Below are 23,062 nucleotides of genomic sequence, written 5' to 3' on the forward strand. Positions count from 1 at the left end.
TTTAATGAAGTAATGAACATTAAGGACTGTTTAAAGGGAAATTGCACAGGGAACTTGCTTCATATGTACGCAAAATAATACCACAATGTGGTTCCCTGTCCAGCACCAAAAATACGCTATAGAAGTGGGAAATTTCAAGATACGCAGTCATGTAGTCTTAGCTCAAGGGCTGACATTAGTACCACAGCTTTTTATTAAAGGAAATGTTTATTTCAAAATAGTGTTACCATTATAAAATAATACCAATGTTTCCTGCTCTGATCTGATAAAATATTGCCTTCCTTTGATTAAGATACAGTAGTAGATTGTACCCTTTGAGTCATACTGGTGTATTAGCTACCAATCCAGCCTAGCATGTTGTGATGTTAGTTGCTTGAGCTAAATGCTACAGGTTGCTTTCTTCCACTCACTGTTCATCCTTCTAGCTGTTTGTTTTCTGTTCTTATGCAGCTGCTGTTTCTCCAATATCTGTTTGACTGTCCCATGATTTGAACATTTAAATGAGGATGTGTGGTGTCTTAGGAAGTGTGATACGTGTTTGGTTTTACCATATATGTGCAAACACTTAGTGTTTTGCTTTTGGCATGCAAGGCAAGTACCATGGAACTGAGCAGTTTATGGAATATGTTGTTGGATAGTCTTGGCATTAAAAACTAAAACTTTTTTTAGGATAGATGTCTGACTTCTTTCTTGAGGGGATTGTAAAGTGTTGGTTGGTTGCTTGCTTGCTTGGTCTCATATTTTAATGAACTCAAAGTTGCAGTGATTCTCCAGAGAGATTCATGGACAGGAGGATCTTTTCCCCTCCAGATGCACAACTTCCAAGTTTTTTATTTTTTTTCTCTGCTTTCTTCTTGCTTTCCTGTGAAATATTGGGAGTTAGATGAGTATTGGGTAACACAGCCTAATGCTTTACTTGTATTGAGAGGCCTCAGGCAATGGGATGTCCTGCTCATGTGTAGTGAAAGGGTTGGGTGCAATAGATGGTTCCTTTGAGTCCTGGACTCCAGCAGGCAGAGGAACCCAAAAAAAAGGGTGGTCACGTTCCACAGAGTTACTTAATTTTAAAGTATGTTATTGAGAATATTTAACATGTTCAGAATAAAGGCTGGCACCTTAAGTGTAATATGGCGGTGTCTGGACAGACTGTAGGAACACAGATCACTGAAGTAATTTAGTGACTTGAATCACAAGTGCACTGTTTACCTGTCTGTATTATCTGCAGCTGTTTTTATAAGTGATATTTTTAGTCCCCCCAAAAATATGTGGTCATGAATTTGTCATTTTAATGGGTTTTTTTGAAGAACTTGAATGAAGAAACACACACCACCACAGTTAGTAAGTGTAGTGAGTCATTCAGAATAAAATAGAATGTTATTTCTGCAAATTTAATCCCACAGAACTTCCATTGACAACAGCAAGTGCTTTTTGCAGAAGTAGCATTTACCTTTCTGACCCTCTGTTCTTGCATTTTAGTACTATTTTTTCTCTACTTTGTGCATATATTTACTAATGTTAAATATTTTATTTTAATCTGCATCTACTAGTCATCCTTTTAGACTTAAAGTGTTTCTCTTATGAGAAGTACTTGCCCCTGATTTTTTTCTTCTCTACCAGTAATTTTTACATCTCTGAGTTTATTTTTTTAAGGATATTGTTTCTACATGTCATGGTTTTTTTCTGTGCAAAACCAATCTGATCACTTCATATGATGTAGAATGTTCCCATCTGGTTTGCTGTGTTTCTGTTTCACTGCAAATATTGACATTTACCATGGTCTTCGAAATGAGGATACAATTGTCGTAGACATTGAGTGCATTGGCTTTTTTCATGTCCTGTGTCACTGGGTCCCTTTTTTCACCAGACAGTGAGCCCATGTTTTCTGTAACCATCCTTTTGTTGTCCCTTACTTTGTCAGCCATATTCCAGTATTCATATATGGATAACATCTCTGACAGACCCGCTGTGGATAAACAGCATCCCCATATAGATATTCTAAAACAAGGCATACGTAATACATTGAAAATTCTGAAGGCAACAGAAAATATTAATGGAAATCTTCAAAGTACACAATTATATAAAGAAAGTTGAGGGCAAAAGTTTAAAACTAATTGGAATAAATTTTCACACAGTGGATTCATCTGGATAAATGAGTTTCACATAGTATTTTAAAGGGCACTAGTTTTGACATTTTTAAAAAAGATACCTGAATGGATATTTGTGTAATAACTATTTATATTAGATGTAAAGTCTGTCTAAAAAACAAACACTTATGTCTTTAGGAGCATACCTTTGTGGTGCCTACAAACTTAGTGTTTTAGGAGGAAAGGTCCATCACTAGGTTTCCTCTAGAGTCTTGGGTACTGAGCAGTGTCAGACACTAGACTTTGAATTACACGGATCACTACCCTGAACTGGGATGTTGCTTATTGTGGTCTCTGCTGGTATTAATGGTGAATATTAACATTTAAGGAACCTGTCAACATGCTCTAATCTCTTTTTAAAATGAACTCGCAGGCTTGGGAAATTCCAGTTTGTACTTTCCCATCTTATGATTGAGTGCACTCTTGCATGTGAAGTCTCTGTGTCTGAGTCACTGTTTATCACAGGAGCAATTAAACCTGAAAAGCATGCCACAGTTTTGGTATTCTCTCAGGTCATTTGGTCAGAGTAGAAAGAAATAATTTAAAATAACTTTTCTAAGAAGAGAAAATATGTTTTTTCTTCATTTTTCTTTTATTGTCACTTAGAAAACCTGATTTATTCAGTTAATATTGTCTACAATAAAATAACTTCTGATGAAGAATTATTTTTGCATGTGGCTCTCTTATAGCCTTTCAACTCCTACATTTATTTCAAGAATGTGTTGTGTGGGTTTGTAGAGGTGTGTTTTGTTTATATAAGAAGGATTATGTGCAAAATTGAACATTTTTCAGTAGTTCCTGAGTTAGCATTCTGTGTACGTTCAAGTGCATCTGACTGAGTGTCAAATGGATGGTACTAAAAATGCATGTATAATTTAACTGCATTTAAGTCTTCAGAAGCTTTTCAGTAAGCTGAACTTCAAATATAACAAACAAAATTATAGCAAAATTATTTTAAGCCACAGCCCATTAAAAAAGTAAAAATAATATTTGAGGGTGGGGGTTTTTTTCTTATCTGTAGGTGTTGCATTTGACAGTTATTCAGGAAATGTAAGTTTTAATATTCAATCCGTCATTTCATATATATTCCTCCTATCAGTATTTCCTCTGGAAGGGAAATGTATTTTTGAGTGAACACTTCTAATTATTTAGGTCCTGGTTTTTGCCGTTTGCAGAATTCCCACTGGGTACAAAAAGATCCCTTTCATGTAAAGGCCCACAGAAACTGCAATTCTTGAAAGTTTTGATAAGCACTGAAAAATTACCCCATGGAACATCCCACACCTGTGGGACACAGGACAGCACAGAGCTATGGTTGAGGGTTCAGCTGGGGCAGATGTGCACTTTGCTGATGGCCTCCCCTACCTGCTGTCTGCATCTGGCTGCCTGAAGGTCCCGCCATCACAGCTCCGCCAGTGGAGCAAGTTGTGTCTGCCTGAAGTGAGCTTTGTTCCTTCCCCTTCTCCATCCCAGGAAGTCTTTTTCTCTTAGAATCTCCCATATTCATGCCTTTGGGTGTTTTATGGTAAGGAACATGAGTTTTATATCTGGGTGTCTGAATGAAGTGCGCTAGTTAGTGTTCACAAGATCAGTCTAGGCATCTGGTCATTGCAAAAAGTGCTTGAAGTCTGAAAGTATATAAAACTCCCTCCAATGATGGTTTAGAAACTTAATAAACCTCTTGTGTTGTGATTAAGATGAGGACTCTAAAGGAAGTTTTATTTGTTGGGCCATGTAAGTCACTGGCAAAGGGAAGTTAAATCAATCTGTCAATATTCCCATCTGGGATACTGCAGTCTATTGGCAATCCTCTAATACCTTAAGCCTGGGTAAATAACAGGACCTTAGGTTAATAACTGAAGTGGTTTCCTTAACCTTTTGGGAAAGGTATAGTCCTTACCATTTGCCCATTTGAATCATAGATGTTTTATTCTGATGCAGGAGATTACCGCTGTTCTTATTGTGTGCTGTGTTTTATAGAAACAATCTACTGTTAGACTAAATATGTTGCCTTCTCTTCTGCCTTCAGTCCTAAACGTTTTGAAATAAAATACTCTTTGTCACGTGTTCTTATTTGCTAATGCATTCCTTGAATGCCACAAGGTATCTAATTGTTGATTCCCAAGGAAGACCTTTGTTTGCAAGGTGGTATTACATTTTGATTGTTGTGTACTTAAGAATTAACTGCTTTTGATTGTTTGACACTACTGTGGCTAGTATCATTCTTAAAACCATCTGTATCTTTCTTTTTGCAGCTTGAGTCCTGTGTTTGCACTGTTTGTTCCATTTTATTCCTCCATTCCAAGAGTGCAGGTGACACAAGTATTAGGCCACTTTTCTATCACAAACAAGTCTCTGGTCTACATACTGGGTTTACAGGTATCGTGTCTACTTGCTCGTTCATCTTTTAATGAACTACTAATGTAGTAGTTAGTATTTCTGTGTGTTTGTCTATGAATTTTGATGCTTCTGCATGTATGATTTGACATATATTTAGTTACTAACTATCCCATCATCTAAAATACAGAAAAACATGTTACTAGTGTCCTGAGGTGGTGGGCAAGTGATCTGTCCTTACATTGTCTTACATGGGAAAATGTAATAGGCAATTCTTCAATTGTTGGGTTTTTTTTGGTCAGCAAAATGAACTAGGAGAAAAGAGATTAAGACAGAACCTGATGTAAGGCATATGTATCTTTCACCTTTTTTGTTTGCTTGTGTTCTTGATTTTGATTATTTTTCCCTTTTTTATTAGAACTCAAACAAAGCTGTAGAACACAGTATTTTTCTGTGGTGAGACTGTTAGTAAATAATCAAGGTTTTGGCTGAATTTCACTTTATTTGCATATCATGCATTACCATGCGACAGGTAATTTAAAGTAGTGTAACATAGAGCACAGCAATATCATATAGTACTCTGTGAAATATGACTGGAAAAATATAGATACTTGGTATAGAAAGGCAGTAGTTGTTCAAAAACCAATTAAAAAATCCCCAGCAGCCTAGAAATGAAGGGACACTTGTGACACAACCTGAATTATGAAGCAGGAGATGTGCAAACTTATGAGAAATTAGGCTAGTTTTTATGTATTCTGGGGAATCAAAAGTAGCTCTGGCACTAGGAATGGAAAGCACTATAGTTATGTGAAGTGTGGTAGAGAGTATTTTAGAATGAATGGTCAGGTTCAGAATACTGACTTGTATTCCATATGAATGTTTCATTCATCCTCTGCTGTTTAGCCTTTCGTTTCCTTCAGTTTCTGCTCCAGCACCTTACTCTCTTGATCTTTCAGAAATCTTGTTTCTATTCTTCTGAACCCATCAATACCGCTACCAGTCTTTGGGAAAGCCATGATATTGTCTGACCTCTTTTCCATTGTGTCCTTTGCCTTTTGCTTTCATACACACACCACCTCCAGTACAGATCACTGCTGTTACTAACCCCCATATCTTTGCAGGATCTTTGCTGCTCACAGAACAGTCGCTGCCTTCACACAGAGGCTGAGGGAAGTCTCATTTGCCTTCTCCTCATTTGTAAACTCTGCCCTTATCTCTCTTTCTGTAGTCAGAAGTCTTAGAGGGAAGGTGTTCGCTTGATTCAGTCAGCATCATGCAGAACTATTTTAGTAACCAGTATCAGTCCAATTTTCAGCCCATTTTTCCAGTTGATAATAACCTTCTCTAGGTGATCAGTTACATAGTTTCCTAGAAACAATGCGCTGCCCTGTTGGCTTATCAGGATTTTTTTTAAAAATTCACTCCAGTTTATTTCTGTGATTTCATGTCAGCAAGTATGTGACTGGGTGAGAACTTTATTTTTTTTATTTTGGTGCTCACGCTTAGTCTCTCTGTGTCTGCATGTCTGAGAGCTTCACTTGCAGTGCCTGCCCTGCTTGGAACTCTTCTCCTGTTGCTGCTGAGTCATTTCCGTTGCTTCAGTCTGTCTTTTAGACTTGTTTTTCTGTGCAGCCTATAACTGACATCCTGTTATACTTAGTAAGCTATATGAAAATAAAATGTATTGTCCTGTAGAAGGAGAACAATTGTTGGATCCTGTGTTTTTTTCCCCTTTGCTACGTTTGGAATACATCTTTTTTTAATGTTAAACTGAATTTTAACAGAGGTAAATGTCTGACATCTCCCATTCCCATAATATATACAATATTACAGCTTAGTAGTTCTGATAGCAACAGCTTTGTAGAATAAAAATTTTAATCCCTACTCTTGTCTTCTAGCTCTTAACCTCTGGTTCCTACATCTGGATTTTAGCCTTAAGTGGATTGGTAAGTCTTACTGTTTTAAAAATCATGTCTTGCTTAAAACGGTCTGTTATGTATGCAGTCAGCACAGTATTTTGGGACTCAAAAAGAACAGAAACTACTAAGTAACATTTTGTATTGGTAAGTAGAAAGTTTTCATCTTTAACTTTCAAAGGTGCAGAGCACTGACTAGCTGGTGGTAAACTGACAGACAACAAAATTGCTGGGTAATATTTGCAGGGTGCCACTGCTCTCTGACTGTCTAAAATTAATTTAGCTGCCATGGATGTAGCTTTAGACCCACAACTATAAATGAGGCTATTGAGGAAATGGTAAAAATATTTACCCCCCTTTTTTTTTTTAGTTTTCAGCAAGCCTTATTCCAAAAAGCAGCTTTAAATAACTTTGCTGTGAGGATTTTTCATGCTTTGCTGTTCTCCTAGGAGATCTGTAGTATAGCTGTTTCTCACTATGACAACAGCAGTAAGGGTGCAAAATCACTTTCTTCACACCAGTCAAGGAGGTGTGATCTGTGTTTTTCCTTTCTGATTCTGTTCTTAGTACTAAGGCACTTAGTGCTAAAACAGATTGTACTAAATTTTCCAGATTGTTAGATACTGATAAGCTTCTTTTAAAATTATACAAACTTAGAAATTAGGAACTCAGACTCTAATTACTTGGCCCAAAAGACTGTAACCTTTTCCAACAGCGAGAGTTAGTAACTTCCAAAGAAGCTCATTATTAAGTTGATGGAATCTTAAGAACTCAAGTTGGGCTTTGCTGTTTAGAACCTACTAATTTGAATTTTCAGTGAGCTCAGAGTGAAATGCCTGTGGACACTTCACATATTGTTGCTGCAACTCAGTAGTTTGATCCCTTACCATTTGCACTGACTGTTGCAAAATATGCTGTGAGTTTGCGGGATTACTAACAAGAGGAGTGACAGAGCAGTAAACAGTGAAGTCTGTTCAGTAGTTTGATCTGACAATAAATATTGATGAAAACAGTGCAAGTAACAAACCAGAAATCTCTCCTGGAAATCAGCCCAAGCCTCTGTGCCCACCTAAGGATCTGGGACTTCCTCCAAACGCACTACCCTTCCTGTTACTCTTCTGGCTCTTTTAATAGCCCTTCCTTTTGAACAGGTGTTCATTAGAGAGGGAAGGAAAGGAAAGAAATGGAAAGGCTTTTTAATTCCCTGTTTCCTGGTGACAGAAGCTGTATGCATATTGGTTATACAGACTTATAAAGAACAGCTCCAATATTTATTTTCATAATATATTATGCAGTTCTTGTTTTAATTCCCTTTTAATATAAAGTTTTGTTCAACCGTATAATGCAACTTTCTTAGTATTCTTTTTTTATAAATTAGCTTTTTTTTTTAATTGCAGGTTGACGGTATGTTTTACTTAGGTAAAAATCCATAGGATTAAATTACTTTCTCCATGTCAAAGGAAGTCTAAAAAAATAATTTAAAGTTTTCATATTGCTTCAGTCAGCATGAATTCAATCATCATCAATGATGATGTGTTTTCAGTCTCGATTTTTTCCACAGCAAGTGGAAAGCTGCACTCTACCACTTTGTAATAAGTGCTACAATTTGGAAAGAAGTTCATGGAAAGAAGTCCTGAATTTTAGCCATTTTTTTTGCACAACATATATGCCACACGTCTGTGAATTAAAAGTCTATTTCTCCTCTGTTAGAAATTAAAATTTGGCATCTTTTGAGAAAATTTGATAAATAAATAAACTTCACAGTATAATAAGTAATCTGAAGTAGGGTATGAAACACGGTGAAGGTGACTTTTAGCACTACAAGTGTAGTTACTTGATAGTATACATATATGTACAATTACAGAAATAAATAGATTGTCAAATCAATGTTAAGTCATTCCAACAACCTGTATTTTATAATTCTTATTATTCTTGACATTTTTCTAAATTACTCTTTTTTTGTGGATTCAAATTTTCATGTATTTGTACAAAAAGGCTGAGTAAGTGTACGGACATCAAGTCAGATAGGTGAGATGTTTAGTCACTAGTTCATTGCCTGTTAGACACTTCACTGTATTTTTAGTGCTAAAGATCACTTACGCACTCTTATGAGTGTATTATGATGCTGTCCTGTAATTTAGCTTTTGTTGCACTTCTGCTTATGTGGAAAATTAAAATGGATGGTGCCAGCACAATTTCTGAATTGTTGTCAGTTTCCACTTTCTCTTCGCTGTGTGGTTTAGGTTTACTTAAATTCTCACAACTTATATTCAACATGTAATGAACACTCTTAGACTACACGGGATCTGACTTACCAGGTGCAAGATGTGACACTGGAGGCTCTTTCTTTGTTCATCCATACTACTGCTGTTAAGACTTTCCTGTGAATTCCAGGCAGGGTATAGAGCAATTGGGAATTGTACTGCCTTGAGTTCCTTGAGTTCTTGTTTTCAGTGGCTTTAAGTGATGCTGTCATTACAGAAATGTGTTTGCACGTGTGTATGAGTCTATGTCTGCAAGTAGGCATTGATGTAATATGCCTGGTTATAGGGAATTTTAGACAATTTGTAGTTTGACTACAAATTTGTAGTGGATTGTTCTCAGTTGTGGAGATTACAGCCCATGTTGGGTTATTGGAATACAAAAGGTCTACTTCGTCTTTGTGATGAGGTATATCTTCCTAGATCTCTAGTTTTGAATCAACATAGGAATCCATTCTTAAAGGCAGCTTCTTTACTCTCCATGTGAAACTGGACTACCTCTCAGTTATTGGTTTTTTGTATGTCACTCACTGGTATGTTGTGTAAAACATACTGTTTAAATACAGGATGCTTATTTGTAAGAAAGACAGTTTAAGAAGTAGACTTATCATAAATCTGATATAACCAGTAATCTATAATGTTCTTATAGTTTATGAGACTAATTTAATTTCTTGTGATTTGTTTTGCCAGAAATATATCATACTTGGTACACACAGTCCAGATTTGTTTCTTCCGGTAGAATTTTTTTATGCCATAAAATTAGGAAACTTCATATTAGAGATGCAAGAAATCCTTTCAACAGTTGTTTACAGAAGTGCTTCCATGGAATGCATATCACTCAGTTTAGTGAAGGTCCAAAACAGTTTTGCTGCTATTTTTTTTCTTTAAAACAGTCAAAACGCCTTAGAAAATAATATCCATGTCTCATTGGATATATACATTTTCTTTCCCTTTCTTTTTTAACCCTTTAAAATCTTTTGGGTTCCCAGTTTACATCTGTCCTTGCTATACTCTTGTAGGATTGAAATTTAAGAGGCATGTCAAGGCTCACTGAGTCATAGCTGGAGCACATCTACTTCAAGAAGTAAGCTCAGGTTAGTGACCAGCAGAAGACATATGTCCTGCTGGGAAATGCAGTTCCCTCCACTTATTACAATAATGTTGTTATCAGACAGATCACATGCCACAGGTCTTGCTAACTATGTAGCTCGGGCTATATTTCTTCTTATCTAGTGTCAGTTTTTTATTTGTTTGCAAGATGACCTGCATTGTCTAAAGCTCAAAATTTGAAACACACCAAGTCTCCTGTGAGCTGCCTTGAATTTGTGTAGAGTTCAGTTCAAACCTTAGGAAACTGAAATTGAAAAGTTTCTAAAACCCTGTTTGCCTTGGTGATTTCCCTAAGCCAAATGCAACACTCTTCTGCATTGTTTCTATGCTACACTGTGATTTACTTTTCTCAGGTGGTATGAAAAGCTGTGCTTTATGTGTTTAGATATTAGAAAATATAGAGAATCTGCAATTTGGAGCATGTACTTTAAAGGCTGAAGGTTGAGATAGAAAGTTCAGACAGTGTTGAGTGCATGGTTTTAATTTCAGTCCCGTTTTTTTAGTGTATTAGTTATTATTCATAATTTTGAAGTTGCTAACTTAAGTTTTACATAAACTACAGATATCTGTTGTTAAACATTCACAAGTGTGCTTTGGATTGTACTTTTGAGTTCTGTTTGTTAAGAACTGTTTCCATCCAGATCTTTATCCAGCTGAGGTATTTTTGTATAGTGAATTCCTATTCTTTAGGATGGGCATTTATAGGATAAAATGTGATTCAGCTGGGGAGCAAAATAATTAAACCAGACTTTAATTTTTTTTTAGTTCTTGTCTTAAAAATAACATTTTGTAGTTAATACCAGATCAGACCTAAGAATCATTGATTTCCTTGTTGTTGTTTTTCCTCTTCCACATCTTTCTTAAGTGATTTTGAAAAATTCATACTGAATTCTTTGTTGTTTTAAAGATGTTTTGGAGGGAATGCAGAAACATTTGCATTACTCCACAGTACAGTATTTGCACGTAAAATATCATCCCTTTTACATACTTAGAATTAGTATTAAATATATACTTTCTCAAAGAGAATCTTTGGTCAGACTCTGTTAATGTATGCAGTTACCTCCACATTCACGTCCTGCCATGCATCCTCCTTCATCCTTCAGTTAGTCTGGACATCCTTCAGTCATCCGCATTTAGTCTTATGTAGGTCTTTAGTCTTCCTTGAACTCTTCGTAATTGTGTGATTATAAGTGGTGATTCAGGTTAATGTTAGTTAAATGTTACATCTGGTTAATTTCTGAATATTTGACATTGGTGTTACAGCATTTGTACCAGTAGTATTGCTGTTATCAGTGAGACTACTTACTTATTAAAAAGTTTGCCTGTGCTTAAGTACTTTCCTAAATAAAAACATTATTTTGTGTGTAACTGATGTGATTCCCCTTTGCTGATAGAACTACCCACCAAAGACCAAGTACCCAGGCAGTTCACAGAATCACTGAGGGTAACATCTGGTCCAACCTCCCTGCTCAGGCAGGGTCACCCTGAGTGGCTTACCCTAGGACCATGTTCAGATGACTTTTGAGTAACTCCAAGGATGGTGACTACCACCTCCCTGGGCAACTTGTACTAGTTTTCGATCATCCTCTCAGTGAAAAAGTGTTTCCCAATGTTCAGAGGGAACCTCCCGCGTTTCAGTTTGTGCCATCGCCTGCGGTCCTGTCACAGCACCACTGAGCAAAGCCTGGATCCATCGTCTTCATTGTTTCCTTTCAGGCATTTATATACTTTGATAAAATCCTCCTTAGCCTTCTCCTCTCCAGACCAACCAGTGCCGCTTCTCTCAGCCTCTCCTCGTGTAAAAGATGCTCCAGTCCCTTGATCATCTTTGTGGCCCTGCACTGGATTTGCTCCAGCAGGTCCATGTCTCTTACGCCGGGGAGTGCAGAACTGAACATAGTACTCCAGCTGCAACCTCAGCAATGCGTAACTTGGGAAGTACATAGCCTGAAATGAGAAATGGAGAAGCAATATAATAACAAATATTAGAAAATGAAAAAGAAACATTGTCTGCCTGCCTACTAACTTCAGGACAGGTGCAGATATCCATATGTACACTAACAGATGTGCTGAATCCTACCCAAAACTAAGGTGATATATCTGCAGGTGGACAATGCGCAGTATTCAGCTGACTGACTGTGGGTGACTTAATTTGAGATAAGTGTCTCTATGTTCTACTGACTCTATTGATTTAATCTTCCTTGCAGTGTGTGTTTAGACACCTTGCTCATGTCAAATTGGCCATATATAAACACATGACAACTGATTAAGCTGCTAGTGCTTATTCCTGTGTCAGCTAAAGCATCTGAGAAAAAATATAGTTGACTTACCAAGTGTACAGGGGATGTTAGTATGAAAGTGAAGTTGTAACCGGGGAGGAGGGAGATGCAGATATTTCCAATTCTGAAAGAAGGAGAAAATAGCGAGAAAGGATAGGAGAAGGTAATAATATGTCATAAAATACTTTCTCTTTTATATCCATGGCCTCGAAGATCCTGTAGAAAAATGGATATTAGTTACTAGTTTGTATTTCACTTCTAATCTTCTCGGATCTGAGGAAGAGTTTCTGTGTCCAAAATCTGGTCTGCTTGGTCAACTGTACCAACCGGTTCATTAATAGACAGATTGGTTCTATCAAGATTTGCTTTTTTTTGGCAGCAGTGTTACCAGAGAGGGAATCCATGACGGTAATTCAGCTGTGTGTACTTTGGAGACATCTGCCTTAGGATGAGTCACATATTAAGAGTGACCATTGCTCTCTGTTGACTGTGAAACCAACTTAAAATAACCAGCTCATAAGTAGACTTTTAAATTACAAATGTCTACATTGGGGCAGATTAATCAAATCATAATCTTTTATGTAAAGAGATTTATTTAACAATATGATGATGATCACCCACAGAATGCTAGCAGAGACCCAAGGGAACCTGTCCTTAGGTCACAAGTGCAAGTTAAGAATAGCTGTATGTGCTGAAATGGCAGTACAGTCATACTTGCGTATACACAGTGTTTGAGTGCTGATCGTGATTGCATCTGACCAAGGAAGGGAGCATTGATGAATTCTGAAGAAAAAAGTTTCAAGGTATCTGGGAAACTCATGATCCCAGTCAACTGGGAACGAAAATGAAGACAATTACTTTAGAACCATTATAATCTTAGTTTTCTCTCAAGCTAATTATTGCAAAAGGCTGTTTATAGTATTTGTAACTATTTCTGCAAAGGAAACCCAAACAAAATAATCTGTTGTGTTACATCTGTAACACAACTTGAAAATACATGTGTAGTCATTTTATTTGTTGGGTGGTTTTCACATGATCCCTCTTGGTTTGATAAATGTGTTTCTCTAATCAAGGTAAATATAGAATCTTGACTCAAGCTCCAGCCCCATGCTTTGATTCTAGTTGTATAGAATTTGAAACATGCCAAGGATTAAGCAGATAAAATAGGTATAAAAATGTCACTTCACCTTAAGAAAATTGCTATTTGCTTTCAATTTGTTGAAATCTGAAAATAGCCAAGTCTTGAATACATATGAATATATTTAAATTTTTCAGAACGAAGTAATTGGGTATTTGTTGTCAAGTTTTAACTATTAGGCGAAATAATTTTCAACATAATTTTCTACACCAGTCTGCCTACTTTTTCTTCTGTTTTATTTCCTTTTCTAGTGTTAATCAAGTTCAGTGATTTTAAATGTCTCAGCTAGTAGTGGAGCATATGTGTCTTTGTCGTGTAAAATACTGGAGAGCTTCTATGTTTGGTTTACCTAATGTAACAGTGAAACTACAGCTACTTCCATTTTTCTAAGAAGTATACAACTTTGGAAGGATTTGAGGGAAGGGGAGGAGAAATTGGGCTTTATACAAGGGCGGGAGGAGGTTAGGAAACTTAGTGTGAAGGACCGGTGGCAAGCCATGGTATTAAGAAACTGAAAAAATATAAGCACACTTTTTCTGCACCATGCCACAGTTTCCAGCATACTCCCATTTCCTCTGCTTGCATTGTGTCATGTATGTTATGGCAGATGAGTTTGTAGGTTATGATGGTGTGACTAACAGAAAACAACTAAGATGCATCTTATGATGCCAGCCAAAAATTCTCCATTCTAACAATGTGAACATAACCATAATGTCCTTCTGTGGTGACTTTTTAGAGGCTAAAATACAGTAGAAGCTCCTCTGTTTGGGAAAAGTAGCCCTTCAGTCTGATGTACAGTGCTGAAGTTGGGATATGAGGTCATCTTCATTGAATAAACAATGTTGGTTTGCTTTTTTAAACACTAGAAATTAACTCAATATCAATAACAAAAACAGTGTAAGAAGTTGCTTTATACTTTAAAAGCTTGTGTTTTTTTAAATGATATCTATGAAGTTCTGCATATGAACCAGCTAAAGCAGAAGTTCTTTGGAAATACTTGACATTAAGATGAGAGTATGACACCAAACCAGACTGAATCACAAGACCTATTTTAACTACAAATGTCTCTGTTCTGGGTTTATTGGAAATATGCAAATAGGTATCTCTTCCTCACTAGGCAAAACTTCTTGAAAATTTGTTAAAATTGAGTACAGCATTTTAAAGTTTCTTATACTTCCATCTAATAGCTTTATATTTGGAGTAGTAAATCAAGGGAGGGAGGGAGAGAAGGACATTCTGAGAGATGTGGAGATAAGGTGGATTGCCAGTGTACTCTTGGTGCTCTCCTTCCATACGTTTATACTTGTGAAGAATTGCAGTCTCACATGATTGCTCTGAACAGGTGCACAGTAAGTTTCTTGGCAAGTATATGTAGAAGATACACTTCTCTTCTGCTAGTCCCACACACTTTTGTCTTGTTCCTTGACCAAGTGCTTTTTACTTTAGACTTTATTGTGAACTTTATATTGTCAGACTTCTACACTTCCTGCTCTATGACCACTGAAGTCCACATGTTTAGGTTATGCAATGAGCTTCTGTCTAAGAGACAGGACAAGGGGGGGCCAAGACACTAGTCTGCTGTTGAGGAGCAGTAAGGAGAGAGAAGACAGCCCAGTGCAACTGGTGCATTGGCTGTAAACCAGACGTTCTACTCCAGTGACCTCAGTAAATCTATGAAGGCAGGTAGGAGCTATTGTGTATATGAGTCTCACATGTGATACTAAGTGCCATTCTCCATTTTAGCAGTGCCCATAAACTTTTAGCCTTATAAAGCCTTTTTTCTGATTAAGTGCTCTGGAATGAGCTGCTCTCCACAACTACCTAAAAGGAGCTTGTAATGAGGTGGGGGTCAATCTCTTTTCCCAGACAGGACAAGTGGAACTGTCCTTAAGTTACGCCACGGGAGATTTAGATTTAATATTAGGAAAAAGTTATTCACCAAAAGGTTTGCCAAGCACTGGAGCAGGCTGTCCAGGACAGAAAGAGATTGAGTCACTATCCCTGAAGGTGTTTAAAAGTGGCGTAGATGAAGCACTTAAGGACATGGTTTAGCGGTGGACTTGGCAGTTCTGGGCTAATGATCAGGCTTGATGATCCTAAAGGTCTTTTCTAACCTGAATGATTCTGTGGCTATCCATCTCTACTCAGAAAAATACGAGGACAATTTACTGATGCAGCTAATTGGTGCTTGCAGTACACCTTCCCTTCTGAGGCAAACAAGTTCCAAAGTACTGACACTAAAGACATACTGCTATCTCTTTGCTGTATTTTCTAACTTAAGTTGATAAAAGAGTGATTCTGTTTGTGGTTAATATGTTCAGACACGTGTCAAGATTTATCATACGTTCAGGGAGATGTAGATTTTCCTATCACCACTTTCTTTGTTTTTTTCTTGTGACTTTTTGAACTTGTTCAAGATTTAGGTTGCCTTGAAAACTTTAGACCTTAACAAAGGACTGTAGGTGATAAAAACAGAGATCAAAATTTGGGAGGGATATTTGAAAGAAGTGAGGGAATGCTGATGTGATGTTAGACAAAGCGTTCTGAGTGGGAGTTCTTTCTCTGCCTAGTTATACCTGTACACTCAGGAATGCAGAATCTCTGGAACCAAAAATGGGGCCTGGCTCCATTGCCTAACAATACTACCTACAACTAACGAGGCAGAAGGAAGGAAGATAATTTGTAGGTCCTGGTGCTGCTTGTGCATTTTGCGTCTAAGAAATAATCAGATTAAGTGTATATGTCATATTTGCAACCTGGTTCAGTAATTCTTGCTCCCAAAAAATTACCTTTCTGGTCATTGTACAATCTAAGTTTTCTTGGGTGAGGAGCCTGTCTACATAGCCCTCTCAGGACCAGGTGGTTAGCTTCTGAGGGACCTTCTTGCTAGCTAAACATCTCCATCTCAAGTACGGCATACCAAAAGCAGATGAATTGCAGAAGTGATATGAATTTTCCTCCTCTTATTCTTCGGTGATTATAGTTCTATCCTAGTTTCCAGTTGATGTGCAAGAGTTTCAGTCATGAGCTTACAGCCATCTGGAACAGTTTCACTAGAGCTGAGGAAAGAATTTCTGAGGTCATGAAGAAGCTTCTGTTCCAGCGTCCTATCGTTCCTGGAGTCCAGTTAGGACCTTCCTTTGCCTGTATGTTATAGGCAGCCTTCCTTCTGATGTGATTATGGCCTTACTCTTATCCCATCACATTTATCTTATTTCTCATAACACAAAAAGATTGAAGGGGTTAAGGATAGTTTAACATTCTTATTTCTCACTTTAGAATGGCAGCGTGTGTTTGGGGTTTCATTTTATGACTGCTCTCAGGGTTGGATGTAAGTAGAATAAAATAGAAATCAGTGTTTCCCAAACCAGAATATGTTTTTGCTAAAAGTCTCATCATCTCATTGGATGATTAATGATAACCTTGTAAATAATCTGAAAAATATCCTCCCTCCCAAAGAATATTGCATTTTCCTATGCTGTTTCCCTTTATATATGAAGCAGTGCATTTAGTATGTTTATACAAATGTCTGTCAGTGAGATACAATAAATTGCCCCTAATAAATAAATACTCCAGATGTGGAGTTTCTACATTGCTTCTAGCAAAATTGCATTTTTGGGGTATGTTTACAGATTTTTTGAGGTTCATATCTCTTCCTGTTCATTTCACTCCACAGTCACAGCATAATACTTGTGGCATAACAGACAATAACTTGTCACAAATACTGAAATGTGGCATAAACTGCTGGCTCAAGTGCTAGGGCTTCGTAACGGGATTCAGATTAATGGCAGAGTGATGACTGTAGATCATTTATGGGGCACATGGATTTCTCTTGCTCCTGCTGAATCTGAAGTAAAATCAAGCCCCAAGGCAAGCACAAAACAGAGAATGGGTATTTTTCTTATAGGTGGAAGAAGGGCCTCACAAAAACTGGCTTTTTCAATATCACAGCTTTTAATGAATTGGTTTTTAAACCTATTGGTTTTTTTCTCCTAGAAGGTAGTAGGGCTTTTTTTTGGAATAAGTCTGTGAATACTCTTAGATTTAACTTCAAATCCACTGATTTGCTTTAATTTTTATTAGAAGGAAAGACTTGGATGCTGGGAACAAGAGCCTTAAGGGGAGTTGGTTTTTTTTGAAGGAGTGTTTACAGTGCTTCAGTATCCTCAAAAGCAGCCTTAATCTTCTCAGGTCAGCATGCAGCATACCCTGACTAATTCCTTTACTAGAAATGAAACTTTTATTTGAATTTTTGAGCAGTTTGAGAAAAGGTCACTTGCTTTGGGCTTAAATTCTGAAACAAACAAAAGAACGCCAAGCAACTTCATGAGTCACAGGCAATGCACTACATGGATTAAAAAAACTAGTAGTCTGTAGGGGGAAGTTGGAGGTGAAGAAATCCCCTGTTTGTTCTCTGATTCTTGACTGAGAACTCTGGGTAAATACAGTAAAAAGGGCTTTAAAAAACAGAAAGACCAACTGTTACCTGCAGACAAATACAAAGTAAATTTGGTGTATTTAAGTTTTTTAGTTTTGAGGGTTTTTTTAACATTTCATTTTTGGTTTTAGATTTCTGGGATTTGCTACAATAGCAGTATATTAAAAGTTCATCGAATTCTTTGTGTACCCAGATGGGTAGCAAAGATATTTTCTTGGACTCTTGAACCAGTCTTCTCATCTGCGGAACCAACAAATGAAGTTCGAGTGGGAATGGGAGCAACAGTTGACATCCAGAGGCAGCAGAGAATGGAGTTACTGGATCGTCAAATCATGATGTCTCAGGTTGCCCAAATGAGGCGGCAAAGACAGCAGCAGGTATTGCTACACATTTTTTAAGGATTATATTGTTATGAGAAAGATACAATTTTGGTTCATATATCTTATGTGGTTCCTGTTTCTTAAAAATAATGGGGTTTTTTATTTTTCTCCATCAGTCTTTCATATACTGTTGTACTGCTAATAGCCATTTAAGTGGTTTATATAGCTTTATATGTTAAAACTGCTTCACAAGACAGAAGCAGAATGTCAGGCAATCCTGTAGGGATATCAGTACTCTTGGCATTCTTTCAGCAGAAATGAGGCTGAAAGGTAGAGTGATTGCCTCTTGGTAGTCTTTAATAAGGACCACTGCATAAATTTGGGAAGTCAAAATACTTCTGACTCTTCTGAGTATCTGTATTGTTAGCACCCTTCTCAGAGAGGTTGAAAATTGTCGATGAAAATCCTCTGTTTGTAGATGTACAGGTTATTTCTTTCAAGAAAGGGCAGAAATTAAATTCTCTACCTTTCTTACAGAGGTAAACCACAAGGGATTTTCTGTTTGCCATGTTTAATGCTCTTGGTTTATTTCCTTATCAAACACAGTAGCAGAGCCTTTTTATTTTCTCTATTGTGGACAAACCAACAAATGCAGATATTCTCAGACTTTGCATTGTAGGTTATTGAAACAATGTAGAAGGTGTCTCAATTCACTTTTTCCTGTATCTTAGATGTATATGTTACTAGCGGACAACATGGGCCTTGCATTGCTCTATGTGAACATATATTTACTTGCAGCCTAGCAATTTGAGGTCTTTACTGAGTTTTCTCTGCCTGAAACACAGCTCTGTACTGATACACAAGTTCTTGTTGTGTTCCAGATAGTGTCATGCAAGTAGGTATAGCCATGGTACCCTTAATGCATTGCCAGAATTAGAGGCGTGATGGCATAAAGCTTTGGCCAACAGCTAGAGTATGAATATTTGTTTCTAGTCCCTGATAATATCATTCTGTTTTCCTTGTTTTCCATTTCAGTACGATGAAATTGTTCCTCAGGTAGAAAGTTCCTGATCTACTTTTCTCTATTCCCATAAGAAAATTAATCAGTTTTAGCATAAGATTGGAACTAGAAATTACTCAATTCTTGAATGTTGACCTTGCAATAGGAAATGAATTGGAAGTGTGTGTTGGGCTACAAGCAGCTGAGAGGAGTGCAGCCAGGTTTTTTCAGATAGGAGAAAGAAACCATTTCCATTTACGGAGGACAGTCTTTCTAATATATCTTTAATTGCAAAAAGTGGCAAATAAGTTCAGAACAGTAAATTATAAAAGAACAGTTGATAACATTTTCTTCTCATCTTGTCCTTTCCTCAGGCAATGAACAATGAAAGTGGAGAAACGTCTTTTCATGTTTGACTTCAAATAGAATTCTTTAAAAAGGCGGAGAGTTTGAGTAAAATGAAGGAAGGCTGTTTGAACATTAGTATGATGCTTCCCTTTACAACTTATCGAAACACTTTTCAAGTTGCCTTCGTGTTTAGCCTTTAACTTGAGCGCAGCATTTAGTTAACTGATAATTTAGTTAACTGCTAATCTTTGAAACCAGCAATCAGAAAGCAATGGGATTAATGTATGAATGTTTCAGAGAGGCTCTTCAGAAAAGTGTCTCATGAAAGCTTTTGACCAGCCTGTTTTTTTTAATGACTTACAGAATTTACTGGCCATCAACTAAATCACAAAAAGCATCGTTCACAAATGTTGAGGTGTAGTGGTAAAAATGGAAAGCAGGCTAATTTCAATCTAAAATAATATTTGAAAAATTGACAATAATTTTCAGGATTGCTATACTTGGGCAATTCTTTTACCTTCAGAGGTTTTGGAAATGTGTAATTTGAAGACAGTGGAGTGGAACAGATCATGTCACAGATGGAATTTAGATGATAATTTTTCCTGTGAGAGTGAAGCTGATAAAGAATGCAGATCAGTTTTAAGCAGATTTTTGTGAAATTGAAATTAATAAAAGCTGTGAAGTACATATCAGTCATTAGATATGGCTTTGAACTATATTCTAGGAGAACATTGTGCAAATTTCTGAAGTCACAGTATGTTATCTGTAGGTAGTGTGCCATAGGTGAGACAAAGTAGCATTTTCTCTCACGCTTTCCATTTGGTTTGGTGAGGGAAGTGAACTTCCAGTTTCCTCTGCATGCCATAGTGCAACAATTTTGTCTAGCTCCCCCTTGAGAAGGTGCTCTGCTCATTCCTCCTACTCCTTTACTCTTCAGTTCATCTGTTTGAGAAAAGAGGCAGTGCAGTTTCCCCGAGTGTTGGTAGTAGTATGGAAAGAGAAGATCGGTGGTTTTAACAGTGCTCTATTGTCTATGCAATGTCAGCATACTCTGTTCCGGCCATAAGGAGGCCCCTCTTTTGAATAGATACCTTTTGTAGAAAGCTTATTCTTCAAGTCTTTGCAAGAAATTCTGAAGAATGTGACAAGACAAGCCAACATAAAAAAAGTTAAAGTTAAAAAAAAAAATTAAAACGGGGAAAGAAACTGGGTGACTGGGTGAAAAGCGTTTCTTATAAGTTTTATCTTCAGTATCTTGTACTTCCAAGATACTGAAGATACTGGGATGTAAATAATTTTTTCCCCCTGCTGTTCAAAGAGCCCTTTTGTCCAAAGCAGAATTCAATTTGGATACTTTCTACAAAAAAGGAAAAGCAAAGAACAAGCACCCCAGAATTTCTTTGCCAGTAGCTCTTTTGAGCTTTACCTTTTCCAGTCTTTCTCTAGCTGAAATGTGGTCTGGAGGACCCTGAAGCATGGAGCTGTGTATGTGAGTGCTGGATTGTCAAAACACCCGTGACTGACAAGTAGATTGAATATGTGGTAGAATTTGAACCAACTTCATTACTTGATGTATCTCATTTTAATCCTTAAATATTCACTGCTGCTGTGTCTGAATATGTTGTTAGAAACTGTTTCGTTGCTAGTTTCTCTGGGGAGTGTGGTTACATGGTGACTGATTTTTTTTCTTGGTCTCTAGTTGCTGTGGATACAGCCCTTAAACAGATGGTAGTGTGCATCTTGAAAACTTTTTGTTCTTTATTTTCTCCCGTGGATATTGCTGAGAAATTACGATCTTGTCACAAATGGATGATTACTGAATGTCACCTCTATGCGCCTATAGAGGCAGTAGAACAAAACGTGTGCCATATGTATTAATTCCCTCAAAAAAATACCATCTTGCTATTTTGTTACTGCTTTTAAAACTTCAGTTTCCTAGTTCTTTTCCTTCATGCTCTTTGCCTATCCTATGTTGTAATTTAAATAGTTTATCATATTTTAATTTTTCCCCATTATCTGATCACTTTTTCCCCTTCATATCGCTTTCACATTTTCATTCCCTACTGTCCCATTTTCCTCCCACATTTTCATCATCTCTTCGCCTTCGTCTCCATTGTTTCCCATACTTGGTGTTTGCTCTTATGCAAAGTCCTTGGGAAGTTCTCTCCCATCATGTCACACCACCAGTAATCATTTGCTATTTTATCCATTTCACACTGTAATATTGATAAAAATCTTGGTCTTCATTCCTGATGTTTCTACTTCCTGATCTCTTTCATTTCCCGGCATTTTTCGAAAGTTTATCTTTCTGTAACCTAACCCAGATAAAAGACATGGTGGGAAAAGGGAAGGAAGTGCTGCATCTGTGCACCGGTGTGGGTTGCAGGGAGTCAGCCTGACTTTCACTTCCCATTGAGAAATATGGAGGGAGGCTGGCAGATAACCAAACTGGGAATAGATAAGGGAGGATTCCGTGCCTAGTTGTTATTGACAACACTGTTGTCACTAAAGACATAAATGTGGATAGGCAAACCGAATGTCTTATAGGGAGTCTCATATCCTGAGAAATTTGCAAGTTTTGTATTTGGTCAACTACGGACTGTGAGGCTAGATTGTCAGTTTACCTTCTGGTTATATTTAAGCAATAAACTCCTGACCTTGGAAAAAAATGGATTAATGGAGCAAAGATTTTCCTGGTGCAAGAATTCTTTCTCAGGAATATTATTCTCATTCATGATGGTAGGAAAAAATCCCTCAGTGAATATACTCCCAGACAGTCCAATTCTGTTTTCTCAAAGAAGTGTAAGAACCAAACCCAAGCATATTCCTTAGCTCTCCTGCTGGCACTGAGAGGTGGCACTTTAGTGAAGTCTTCTTGAGTAACTTCACAAGTTTGAGTACCAAGAAGTCCTTCAAACAGATATTTTGAACCATGAAGACCTTCTGCAACCTTTATACACTGCCAGGTCCATAAAAACCCTTCCTCTCACAGCCAGGACTTTGGATGGAAGCAGCTTGTTCGTTTTGTTCCACAAATGTATGTGTCATTGTCAGGAAGGAGACTACCTGACTGCTTTACCTGAATAAATGGGTGAGACTTTCAGCCAAGTGTCACACAATGTTTTTTTCTCTAATTAGGTTTCCATTCCAACCAGTCTGTGTTACCTAAGGCTTTTTTGGGATTTTGTGACATAATGGAATAGAAACTGTCTTTAGCAACTCTTCCATAGACTCCAAAGACAATGGTATGTAGGGTACCAATAGGATAAAAAAAGTTCTTTGTGCTGTGACTCCTGAGATGTGTGTGTATAAGATTTGTCATTGTATTTTTAAAGAATTGGGTTGACCGATGAGTGACTTGTGGGTTTGTTTCAGCCCATGAATGAAGTGTACGCTGCAGCAATAATAATTGTGGCTAAATTTAGATCCAGTATTCCATCATTCTCCCCTTCCTCTGCATGCCAGTTTACATGTGTGGACATACTCCAAGCCTTTTTTGAAATAACCGACAGCTTCTCATTTTGTAGAGAAAACAGTATGTTTTCCTTCAGATCTGTGTGTCTTTAACTCATCCTTTGCTTTTTTGCACTCTTCTGGCATTTTCCAATCTTGATTATTCTCTATAATTGTTTAATAATGTTTTCTTTGTGTTGAAAATAAACTTGGATTTATTTCAAGAGGTTTTTAGGTGTAAAAACTGCATATACCGCTGATGTTGGCATGTCTGAATTTTGGGGTTTTTACTGTTGTATTTCAATAATGTATTTGCAG

At 37.2% G+C, this 23,062-nt stretch overlaps 1 protein-coding gene across 1 annotated transcript in view; it reads left to right on the top strand.

Moving 5' to 3' along the window:
- Positions 1-23,062, top strand: part of UBAC2 (UBA domain containing 2) — a 98,532-nt gene that overhangs the window by 61,407 nt on the left and 14,063 nt on the right. Inside the window, exons 5-7 of the mRNA XM_027674673.1 lie at positions 4,400-4,523; positions 6,380-6,427; positions 17,755-18,000. Coding sequence (XP_027530474.1) covers positions 4,400-4,523; positions 6,380-6,427; positions 17,755-18,000 — 418 coding nt within the window. The remainder of the gene's footprint in view (positions 1-4,399; positions 4,524-6,379; positions 6,428-17,754; positions 18,001-23,062) is intronic.

The sequence above is a fragment of the Neopelma chrysocephalum genome, unplaced genomic scaffold (genome assembly GCF_003984885.1).
Source record: "Neopelma chrysocephalum unplaced genomic scaffold, ASM398488v2 Primary Assembly neopelma1_25, whole genome shotgun sequence".
Lineage (NCBI taxonomy): Eukaryota > Metazoa > Chordata > Aves > Passeriformes > Pipridae > Neopelma > Neopelma chrysocephalum.